We start from the raw sequence: 12345 nt of genomic DNA, 5'->3' as shown, positions 1-12345 counted from the left end.
GGGAAAGGTGACACCTGGTTTCATTACACACAGTGCGCTGCTGCCACCGAACCAGGAAGAACCTTGAGAGAGGTGCAGAAGGACCTGTCAGAAGGAGCTGCAACAGCATCACCAACCACTTGAGGGAGCCAAAACTCAACCTAAAAGCCGGCTGGTTACAAAAGGGGGTGTTCTTCATACTGAACTAAACATTTTTATTTTTCTATTTTTAACATCTTTTATGACTTTGCTTTTATATTGGCTTGAGTTTTTAAGATTTACATTTTACATTGCAATAGTTTTTAACCGCTGAAAGCTCATTTAAAGTTGTGTCACTGATACTTTTTGTTGCTCTTTAACTCCTAGAACACGCCCTTGGCGAGGTGGGGGGAACTGGACCACCTTTCTCTGCCCCATCATCTTCTATTAGAAGACATCCAAGCTAAGTAAACATGTCTTGGCCCTTTCCCCCTGAAATGACAGGCAGGCAAAGATGTTGCGTCTTTGTTTGCTTCCTGGCCCTGGGTCTCATTCCCATTGGCATAATCCTGATCTGTGAAGGGCCCCCGACACTTCTGACACCTTCAAGTTCAAAAGCTTCGCCCCCTTCTGACAGTCCCAACCTGACAAATGTAGCCCCTAGGGTCTTGCCCACCACTTCCTCTCCAGTTTTGCCCACGCCCGATCCATTTAGAAAGAAACGACACACGGTTACCTCCTGCACCCCAAGTACGACTAGAATGATTACTCTCTGTGTCCCCAACAATAAAAGTTGGGTAGTCGAAATAGATTTCGCTAGCTTCCCAGTCACTCCCGTCACCAAAGACCAAGGGGGGGATCTTTTTAACCTTGCAGTACATCTCTCCTCCTCAGTGTGGTATATAACCCTGGGAGGTTGGCATCAGTGGAAGTGGTCCAGTTTAGTGTCAGAAACGGACCTCGATTGGTCCAAGCACTCTAGGGGTCAGGCTTTGCACTGGAGAAACCAAAATATGCTCAGAATAGCAAAAAAACCGGATCTTTCAGGCTTAATTTTTACCCTAAAGGATCTGGCCTTGACCTCCTGTCAACAATTTATACTTGCCCATTGGACTGATCGCACCGCCCTGTATTGGCAAATGGAAATATGCCCTAGCGTTGGTGCAGCTCCAAGCTCTGTAGTTAAAGATGATAACCCCACCTTTAATGGCCCTCCGGTGACATATACAAACGGGGGGAGAAACGGCCGAATACGCATTGTAGACACAAATAAAATGTCTAAAGATGACCTCTTCCAAATTCTAACCGGTATTTCTGGAGCAACAAACAACTGGTTACTACTAGCTGAACAAGCTGCTGACAAGACGGCTTCCGACTGCATAGTATGTATGGGAGCCCGCCCCACTTTAAGAGTTGTACCGGCGCCAGTCAATAGTGCATGCCTCCTGCATCTTATGAACAATACAAAACGAGGTCATTGCTCATATCTGGAAAACCACTTTCCTAAAACTCAACGCTCGGTCTCTAATAAACCACCTTTCTTTTCTTCAGATGTAGCTGTGAACAATTTCACTTGTATTAACCTGACTGGCAATGCAGTAAAACTAGGTAGCTTGAACTCTTCTTGGTGCACTGAGATGACGGTTATGAAACCAAACTTCCGACCTACGGCTAGGGCTGATTTGTGGTGGTGGTGTGGCAATAACAAGTTATATGATGGTTTCCCTCGGGATGCGTCAGGTCTTTGCGCTCTCATAACTCTTATTTTACCTGTTTTAGTCACTCCAGTAGATCTCTCTATAAAAGTACACGAAGTTGGCCTCCCATCCTCCTCTGAACGCCGCTCTAAACGTTCTCTAATCCCAGGTTCAGCTCATAATCCAACCTATATTGATGCTGTAGGTATACCCCGTGGGGTCCCCGATGAATATAAACTGCGAGACCAGGTTAAAGCAGGATGGGCCTCGATACTTTGGATGGTTGAAATAAATGCGAATGTAGACAGAATTAACTACATTCACTTTAATGTGCAACTGTTGGCTAATTACACTCGAGATGGTTTTGAAGCTGTGCATGCACAGTTATCTGCCACTTCCCTAATGGCTTTCCAAAACAGGGTCGCAACGGATTTTCTCCTCGCAGAAAGAGGCGGAGTCTGCAGCCTTTTTGGTCAGGAGTGCTGTACCTATATCCCCAATAACACAGCTCCTGATGGTTCCCTCACTAAAGCTATTACTGGTCTCACAGCTCTTACTGTTAAAATGAAGGCACACTCGGGCGTTGATACTGCCATGTGGGACTCTTGGCTTAACATGTTTGGCAAATATAAGGCCCTTGTAGCTTCCATCCTAGTTTCCATCTCAGTTTTTGTTGCTGTCCTAGTCACCTGCGGTTGCTGTTGTATTCCATGCATTCGATCCCTCATCCAGAGACTGATTGTTACAGCTCTCACTCCTGAGGATAAGGATCTCGCCCGGCAGATGCCTTTATTGGCTAGTCAACTTCCCACCTCCTCGCCAACGGATGATGAAAACTCTGATCGTGAGGGTGACGAACATTATCGTCTTTCTCTTGTTTAAATTCTTCTAGAATGGTTGTTTCTCTGTGGTGTTTTGTATTAGGCTTGTTATTAATTGTTTCCCTCACCCACTTCCTCTTGAAGGATATATCTGGTTGAACTGTGTCTGGTCGGGTTGTGAGGGTTAAGCGATGTTCTCAGGGTCTCCGGACTTAAGCCTGAGCGAATGTGTACTCCCACCACTGGATATAAATTGTTTTTTTCCACACCCCTTCCTCACGTTTTACCATATTCACTTTTGAATGTCCTTAGCAGTTACCGTTCTGGGTTTATTTTACGGTTGATTTATTTTTTCAAATTTTCACGTTTATATCTCTCATTATTATAGTATACTCTGTACTCTCCACATTTTTATCATTACTTATGCTTTTTGGTTGCTGAGTTACAGGAACTGTTAATTTTGTGTCACTACCCTGGTTGCACTAACTCGTTGTATCCTTGGTTGCAGGACAGCTGTTACTGCTTTCGTCGGGAACCGAGACTGCTTGCAGCCGACCCCTGGGCAGGGTGGTGCCTGGACTCTTTTCTCCTCATCTGCAATGACAGATAAAGACAAATGATAAGACCCGAGGAGTTTTTCGAGCCAGGCTTCGACACGTCTCTGTGTTCCTTTGAATGTTACTTATTTTTGTGTGTTGACCCATTTAAGATGGGTCAAAAGGGGGATTTGAAGAAAATATAATCTGATCAAACATTATTCAGCTTTAAATATTGTTCAGCTTTAAAGTTACTGTGCAACTGTGTAATAAAAATGTGCTCACGACTTTGGCCTTGAGAGCGATAAGAAGCGATCGCCTCATCCTGCAGGTGCAAGATATCTGCAAGCGAAGAGACTAGAACACCCAAGGCCGCTTTCCTTTTATGGAGTTGTTTTTCTGCTAATGCAGCACTTTCCTCACAACCCCCTCCTGTAAGTTTTAGAGAATATATACCCATCCTCACAGCAAATATGAGGAATCTCCTGATGTGAGCTGTGTTGAGAGGTTGTCTCTGTCTCAATAAAAGTTCACTGATTCCCCATCTGCCGCAGGTGTCCGGTTGTCTTCATTCTCCGCCAGCCTGGTTAAGTCAATTCCTCCTTAACATCTAAAAGAACCTATTTAATGAAGGAAGACGGGTTCACTTTGTGTTTAATATTATTCTATTGCTGTTGTTGTTTTTTTTATATCCTTCAGGTCACCTTTTGTTAATATAGTAGTTTTTTGCTGCTCGCATTTGAGTGTGCTTTTGGATCCTTTTGGTGTACGTGCACCTCGGTGCCTGACAAATGACACTGACCAGTGTCCCATTCTACCTCCTCCTGAAGTCCCACTGCGCCCAAGTCCTCCACCTATTGGAGTTTCTAGTAACTACAGAAAACACCTAAATTCAACATTCTCAGAAAAGCCTCCTGGTGCAACTGCTCATGAGGATTCACCGCGCCCACCTGATGAAATTGCACACTTTCCAAAGAAGAGATACTTCCATTTATCTACTGTTGCTTTTCCTTGTCTCGATGATTAAAGATGTGTTTGTAGTAATAAATACATTTTTGAGCAAATACATGTTGAAATGGTATGCTTGCTTATGGTGGTTATGAAAGGATTCAAAAAGGATTATTGCTGATAAACTCTTAGCTTTTCCTACTCATGTTCTCCATGAGCTATTTTGATGTATACTTTGAAGATCCACTCACATTATTATTAAATATGTATATTCTCAGTAGAGTATATAGCCACATGTGAACAAGGAATACATTCAATTCTACCAGATACTCATTAACAAGTTACCTCAACATAAACAGTGTTGTGGAGTAATGGAATACATCCTCTATGCTGTTACGTATATAAAATACAAAATATGCGTAACTGTATTCCTTTACAGTTACCCTATTAAAAGGTGGTATTCAAAATACAGTTACTTTGTTGAAATGAATGGATTACACAGCGATATTTTCCTGTTTCATAAGGCTGTGCCCTCTCTATTTTTGCCCAAACAAAACACACATTAAGGACCCGGCCATCGCAGTCTACGTGGGCCAGGTCCTCAGAAGGTCGGGTAGGCCAGAAGTAAACGGCTGTGAAATTGGACGGTCTAGCCTGATCTACTCCCGCCCTTAATTAAGAATATTTCCGGTCGTCAGCGCCCCGAAATCTTGCTCTGTTTTTTGTGTACATTTTTAATTATCGACAAGCTAAAAAAAACTGTGTTGCGGTCGTCATCGCCGGCATGCTTCGAACTGCAGGCTCATCAGAGAAAATCATATCCAGGTAAAACTATTAATCTAGATGCATTTAGGAATTACTTAGCTAGTTTTATGGATAATTTTGGTGACTGAATGACAGCGGTCATTCAAAATATATGAACAAAATCTCTTAGAAAATGTTCTTCTATAAGTTTCAATTTATTTTCAATTATTCATATGATCCTGTTACTTATTTGTGTACATAAAATGGCAGTAAAATTGTAAGAAAGCTGAAAACGGTTAATTTTTAGTTCATAAAAAAGCTTAGCTACACAGATGAAATGTTTAAACTGTTATTTATCAGTGTTAGTATATTTCACTCAAGCTTAGTAATCAATATATGCCATAATATATATGTCATAAAATAAATGAAGTCATACCTTTCTATTAAAACTGTTTATGCTGTTCTCCACCTTTTCCTTAACCAGACAAGGCCGTTGTACTGCAGGATTAACCAAGGTGTACCAGTCCTGGACCGTTTTTTTAACCAGGAGGATCCAAGGCCTGATTTTCGGCTAAGCAGGGCATCTCTGGCAGTGTTGCTAAATCTCCTGAACCAGGATCGGCAGCATGGATGGGGTGCCACAATTGAGATACTGGTGTATCTTTTCTGGTTGGCAAGTGGAGCATCCTACAGGGTGGTCTCAAGAGTGTTTGGGATGCCTCGTTCTACTGTCCACTACATCGTCCACCGAGTCACAAAACAGGTGTTGGCCATTTGCTACCAGGTCATCCACCTCCCAACAACTCCAGAGGACCTGGAGGTAGTGTCCCGTGGGTTTGCAGGGCTGGCACACCACAGAGCCTTTATGAAAGCGGTGGGTGGAATCGACGGCTGCCACGTACGCATCAAGTGTCCAAGTGGCCCTGATGGTCAGTCCTATAGGAACAGAAAACTGTTTCTATCCATCATCTTGCAGGCGGTTTGTGACCATCGGGGCCGCTTTATCGACACATACGTGGGCTGGCCTGGGTCGGTGCATGATTCCAGGGTGCTCCGCCACAGCCCACTGTACAGTCAGTCAGTCTACCCTCCTCCAGGGCATTTCATCCCCGCAGATGGAGAGTACCCATGCCTCCAGCGTCCACTCCCTTTCAGCACACCCTACAAGAGGCCAGTCCAAGGTGTGTAAGCCCAGCGCTTTAACAGCCATCATTCCAGGGCACGCACCATCATAGAGCGTGCTTTTGGAATGATGAAAACGAGGTTAAGGGCCATCTTCCTGCAAGTGCTGGAGGTGCAACACACCTTTAAACCCCACCACTCAATGTCAAATTAATTGTGTGTACACACACATCTATATATATATTAGGGGCATAGCTGGACTGGCCATCGGGCATACCGGGCATTTGCCCGGTGGGCCGCTGGCGATTTTTTGTTTTTATGGGCCGATGGATTTTTTTTTTTTTTTTTTTTTATTTTTAGGAAGGGTATATATATAATGAAAGGTGTTGGATTGGCCAATTGGTCATGATCGACTCTGGGCTGGACCAATTACAGCCGAGGAGGCCGGATGCACCCTCCCCCTTGTTTAGCAATCACGTGATTTTCGCGCATTGCATGCCGGGAACTCGTGGCAAAACAATCCAAGTACCGCATCAAATGCAAGCGTTTGCAGCACCGCAAAACGTTCATTCTCCGGTTCCAATACCTTCTTGTTTTTTCTTTGACGCACAAAAAAGGAATGTACAAAACAAAAGGAGAACAATGCCGTACAAAGACAGACTCGACGAAAAGACAGAGAAAAGATACGAGGAAAAAATCAAAGAAGTGAAAGGGTTAGACCCTTACGAGCACACAGAGTGGACAAAAGACATTAGCGTGCTGCCCAACTTTCACCACGCTCAGATTTATAATTATACGGTTCTTGGAGTGAGTGCATACACTCATGAAGTTTAGTAACTTCAGGTCACTGCAACAAGCCCAGGTACAGTTTACCGACGGATGGGTGCAGGACCTTGGTCCAAAGATTCGCACCAACATTTGTTTTGATCCAGCATTATTTTTAATGCAGGGGCAAATTTAAAAAAAAAACTTACGTTCATTGCCCTAGGAACCGTTTTCTGCCACGCCCCAAAAAGTGCTATAAAAAGATTATATATTCATATTTTTTTCCACTTTAAATTAGCCAATCTTTTAAAACTACTTCTCCCTGAAATATTCATATAAAGTTTTAATTATATTTCGGGGGTTTTAGCCCTTTAAATCGCAGTTTAATTACATGAGCGCACCGTTTTTTTAGCCCCCCAAAAAAACCTTAATATTTTCCATAAAATACATTTGAAGTAATATTTCACTTTTATTATAATTAGGCCTTTGGATGGTCCAAAGATTCGCACCAACATTCGTTTTGATCCAGCATTATTTTTAATGCAGGGGCACAGGAAATTCAATATAATGGTATATTATGATTTTTCACTTTTTCCCCAATGCTTTTTACCTTGTTGTGTTCTAAAATAAAATGAAAAAAAATATGTAAATGAAAATACAAGATCAGTTTGAACCAGAAAAAAACTTTTATTTAGAACAATGAACATGAACATTTATGTTTTTGGGAACGGGAAAGATATAAGTAAGAAAAAGGGAGGGAGAGGGGAAGAGCATATGTGGAGGTGTGGTGTGTATGTGGAGGTGTGTCAGAGTCCTCAGTTGACGCAGTCTTTGCAAATGAACACAATGTGGTCCTTACATGTGGACTTCCCGCATTTGCAGCAGGTGCCGACGACGCGTCTCCTTTTCTCATCGCAGAAGTCGCACTGTCTCCTGCCCTTGGAACTAGGGATCAGGGCGGGGCCTGCAGCAGCACTCTGCCCACTCGTCACGATGTCTGCAGCACCTGATGAGCGGGGAAGGCGTCCTCGCTTCAGTATGTGTGGGTTTACTAAAGCTTCACCCACTTCTTCAACATACAGCCTCCGTTTGTAATTTTTCTGCTGTTTCCAGGATGGGTCAATAGCGTTCCACAGCACGTAGGAGTTGTACAGTGACACGTCCAGCAGGTTGTGGAAGAGTGCCACTGGCCAGCGATTTGTTTTCCTCCTAGAGGAATAGGTGCCAACAACCTAAAAAAACCACACACACACACACACAAAACAGAAAATTTCAAACCTATGTATATTTTACACAAGAATATATGAGCAAGAATGAATAAATCTGTGCGTAACTGATGCGTGATGACACCTACCTTGTCAAGGTTGTCGACGCCACCTTTGCACCGATTGTAATCTTGGATGATTACTGGCTTTCGCTTCCCTTCCCCGCTCACATCCGGAGTGCGGTGTTTTGTGCTCATCAAGAGCACATTTTTGCCACGTCGGGGGACATAGGAGACGAGAGTGTGGGTGAGCGTGAAGGCGAACGCAGACGACAGGACCGCTCTCCCTCTTGTCTGGAGCAATCGAGGCGGAAGCTCCGGCTTATTTTTCCTAATCGTTCCAACTAGGGCCACTTTCCTCTTCAGCAGCTCTTCTGCCAGGGCAAAGGACGTGAAAAAATTGTCACATGTCACCACGTTTCCCTGGAGCCCCTCCATTAGCTCCAGGGCCACCCGCATCCCCTGGTTCACCTCCGCGCAATCGCCAGCTTTGCCGGTGTATACCTGGAGTCTCCAGGCGTAGGAAGTTTCCACGTCGCATACAGCCCATATTTTTAGACCGTACCTTGCTGGCTTCGTTGGTATATATTGCTTGAACTTGCACCTTCCCCGGAACGGGACGAGCTGTTCATCAACACAAATGTCTCTACCTGGGTTGAAGAGCAGCTCCAGGCGATGTGTCCACAAATCCCACACCTTGGGGAAGGCAGCCAACTTGTCCTGACGGGGTCGGGAAAGCTTATCATCAAAACAGAGCGCCCCGCCGATTTGATGGAAACGCTTGTGGGACATGGTGGCTCGAAAAATATCCCGTCCGCATTTATCACCCCAGAGGCTGCGAGACGATTCGTGTCTTGACCGGTAAACACCGGCCAAGATGAGCAGCCCAACATAAGCACGCAATTCATCACAGTCCATGTCACGCCAGCCGGCGACTGCGCGTCTCCCGTGCGGATTAGTCATGGCCACCGTGTGCTGCACAATTTCATCCGTGAAGAGGAGTGCAAAGCTGGATGCCGGGTCCCTGATTCGGGCGGCGGCGTAGTGTGTCGGTCCTGGGGTGACATTTGTAGCTGCAGGAAAATAGCGGAGGGTCTCCGTATGAGTGGGGGACCAAACGATTTTGCCATTTTTTGCAGTCCATTCCGAAGCTGCTTCCTCCATCTCCCCTTCGCTCTCAGCGTTAGATGTTTCTTTGTGGGAACTGGACTCCAGCTGCTCTAGTTCCACAGAATTATCCGTTTCCTCTCCAGAATCCTCGGAGGAGGATGAGGAGTTATCCTGGCACTCTGAGTCCAGGACCATTTCCAACACTTCATCTGTGCTATAATATCTTGCCATCCTGAAAATGACTACTCCCGCTCTACTGCTCATTCTTATAACCTCTGCTGCATTGCATCTGCATAAACAATTTGAGCCCGCAGACAAAACCCAGTCTAATTTGGTTTCGGCCCCTGCTTTTATGTTTATTTTGTTTATATTGCAGCGTGGCCTTCTAACAGAGGAAAGACTTTTGAAGTTAGACACAGACACACTTATTTTTCTCTTTCCTTTTTAAATTTTTTTAGGCATAAAGACCTTTATTTTACATTTTTTAAACATACACACCATTGTCTAAGACTGTTAGTGACACAGAATTATCATTTATTTGAGCAGAAAGTCTATGGAATAAATACGCGAGTTACTTCATTTCCTTCACTTGCCCAAAAGTGAAAAAATGGCGCCACCTGGTGGACAAATATAAAAAGTAAAACTTCAAGGCCCTGAGTCCTCATTGACATCCAAAGCAAAATAAATAAATAAAATCATATAATAATAATTTTGGGATGAAAAATAGCTGTTGTGGCGAATCCACTAGCCAAAAAATGGATCGGACATCAAGTGTAGAAACGATAGTTTTATATAAGGCTTCAAAAGGGGAATGTACAACAAATAAACTGCTCGACATCAGAGCAACATACAATGGCTTCCCAAACTTTCTTTTCTAGCTAAAAAACCCCAGAGTAACTTTCGTCTACTACAAAGGATTCTGGGAAACCCAGTTTTCTAATGAAAATACCTGTTAAATGCTCCCTTTTAGCATAAAATTAAATCTATAATTAGTCACAGCCCTCACTAAACATGTGACTAACACTTAAATCACTTAGAAAATAATCAAAATGCTGTTATCAAACAAAACTGCAATAAAGTTACAACAATAGCGTTTATAATGGAAGTCAATGGGGCACAAAACGGTCCCTAGGGTAATGGGTGTGGGGATTTTTGCTGCTCAGCCAGGCTGTTTTAAGAAATTCACACTGAAATTTTAAAAATCTTTTAAAAAAATAATCCTTTGGCAAGTTTGGTTATATTCCACTGAACACAGTGGAAATGGCATGCATTTAAAACAAAAAAGTGGCACAAAAAGGTCCCAGTATGACATGAGGGCTAGGGATCTTTTTTAATAGCACTTTTTCAAACTGTTGTCTGCTACAGAGTCACAAGTATTATACTAGTAGTAACATAGAATCCACTTTCTACGGTTTGCATATTTCTGAAAAACCTCTTAGTGGTGTGGCAGCCGTCAATTGAGCCAGCCTTGCAAACCCGTGGATGGACTATGCAGCGGACAGAGGGAGGAAGCATCCTAAAACTCTCTTTGCAGACCACCTTGTGTGATTCTCCACTCTCCGACCACAAAAGACAAACCACGCCCATATGGAAAAGATATATATATATATATATATATATATATATATATATATATATATATACATATATATATATATATATATATATATATATATATAAAAAACACCCAGCACGCCCCTGCGGGCGGTTTATCCTTCAAGCTCGGGTCCTCTACCAGAGGCCTGGGAGCTTGAGGGTCCTGCGCAGTATCTTAGCTGTTCCCAGGACTGCGCTCTTCTGGACAGAGATCTCCGATGTTGTTCCCGGGATCTGCTGGAACCACTCGCCTAGCTTGGGAGTCACCGCACCTAGTGCTCCGATTACCACGGGGACCACCGTTACCTTCACCCTCCACATCCTCTCGAGCTCTTCTCTGAGCCCTTGGTATTTCTCCAGCTTCTCGTGTTCCTTCTTCCTGATATTGCTGTCATTCGGAACCGCTACATCGATCACTACGCCCGTCTTCTTCTGTTTGTCTACCACCACTATGTCTGGTTGGTTAGCCACCACCATTTTGTCCGTCTGTATCTGGAAGTCCCACAGGATCTTAGCTCGGTCATTCTCCACCACCCTTGGGGACATCTCCCATTTTGACCTCGGGACTTCCAGATTATACTCGGCACAGATGTTCCTGTACACTATGCCGGCCACTTGGTTATGGCGTTCCATGTATGCCTTGCCTGCTTGCATCTTGCACCCTGCTGTTATGTGCTGGATTGTCTCTCTCTCTCTCTCTCTCTCTCTCTCTCTCTCTCTCTCTCTCTATATATATATATATATATATATATATATATATATATATATATATATATACATATATATATATATATATCTTATAAAGTTTGTATCTGCCTTGTGTGAAACTTGTATGAAAAGCATATAAGAGTGAAAACAGATATAAGATCCCTTGAAAAATTATATAATGAAACTTGTATGTTTTGGATACTTACTAAAACAATATATGAAAGTAATGAGAAAGTGGCCACTTTCATGAGTAAATCACGTAAGCCTTATATGATTTACTCATGAAAGTGTAATCACATATAAGTTTTTACTATTTCTTTTCCATATGGGCGGGTCACAGTCGCAGCACCCCATCCATGTCTGATCTTCCTTCGGCAGATCCAGCAACACTGAACCTGGCCCCACCTTATCATGCGAATATCATTTCGCATGATAAGGTGGGGCCAGGTTTCACAATGAACACACCCGAAACTCTGGCTGATTGGGACCCACGCCCAGTTTCCCACCTTGGCTCAGGCGATTAGAGGATCATCAGGGGGTCCTTTTGTCCCTCTGTGGGGGGGCACTCCCACTAGGTTTATATCTGGGACTCTCCACCATTTGACCTTAGAACTGAAGAAGCTTCTCGGATGAGAGGTGAAACGTCTTCAAGCAACTTAAAGAAGTCCAGACGCTTTTCTTTGCAAGCTCCTTTGACAGACTGATTTACAACACAACATGGGGACATGAACAGAGCACCAAGGACAGACACAGGTAGGGCTGACAATACACCAAACTACAGGTTCAACCCTAAACTAATACAAACCAGAATAAACACAAAACGGTGGGTCAACGACCCAGGACCATGACACTATGTGCCATCTTTGTGTACGCTTTCCCACCCAGACTTCTAGACTTATGATTGGCCAACATTTCTACACGGTTAGGAATATATCGCCATTTGTTGCTTTGGCATGTTCCTAGCAGTGTTTTCCTTCAATTTTGCGTTTACATGTGGACGGGATTATTTTTTAAAACGAAAACGGAAAATCTCAGTTTTCAAAAATACCTGTGTACGTGTGCACGTAGCCCCAGTC

At 43.6% G+C, this 12345-nt stretch overlaps 1 protein-coding gene across 1 annotated transcript; it reads left to right on the top strand.

The window, feature by feature from the left end:
• Positions 1-701: 701 nt before the first annotated feature.
• Positions 702-3704, top strand: LOC146558246 (uncharacterized). Its single transcript, XM_085245951.1, has one exon. The coding sequence runs from the start codon at positions 720-722 to the stop codon at positions 2535-2537; it is 1818 nt and encodes a 605-aa protein (XP_085102077.1). The 5' UTR covers positions 702-719; the 3' UTR covers positions 2538-3704.
• The last annotated feature ends 8641 nt before the right edge of the window (positions 3705-12345 follow it).

The sequence above is a fragment of the Mchenga conophoros genome, linkage group LG15, assembly GCF_057382185.1.
Source record: "Mchenga conophoros isolate Kocher_MC1m ecotype Shallow Benthic linkage group LG15, M_conophoros_male_GT1.1, whole genome shotgun sequence".
Taxonomy (NCBI): Eukaryota; Metazoa; Chordata; class Actinopteri; order Cichliformes; family Cichlidae; genus Mchenga; species Mchenga conophoros.
Note: the sequence above shows the minus strand (reverse complement) of the source record. Positions and strands in the feature narration are given on the sequence as shown.

Coding starts and splice junctions, on each gene's coding strand:
- LOC146558246 (XM_085245951.1), top strand. CDS start 720: ATGATTACTCTCTGTGTCCCCAACAATAAAAGTTGGGTAGTCGAAATA.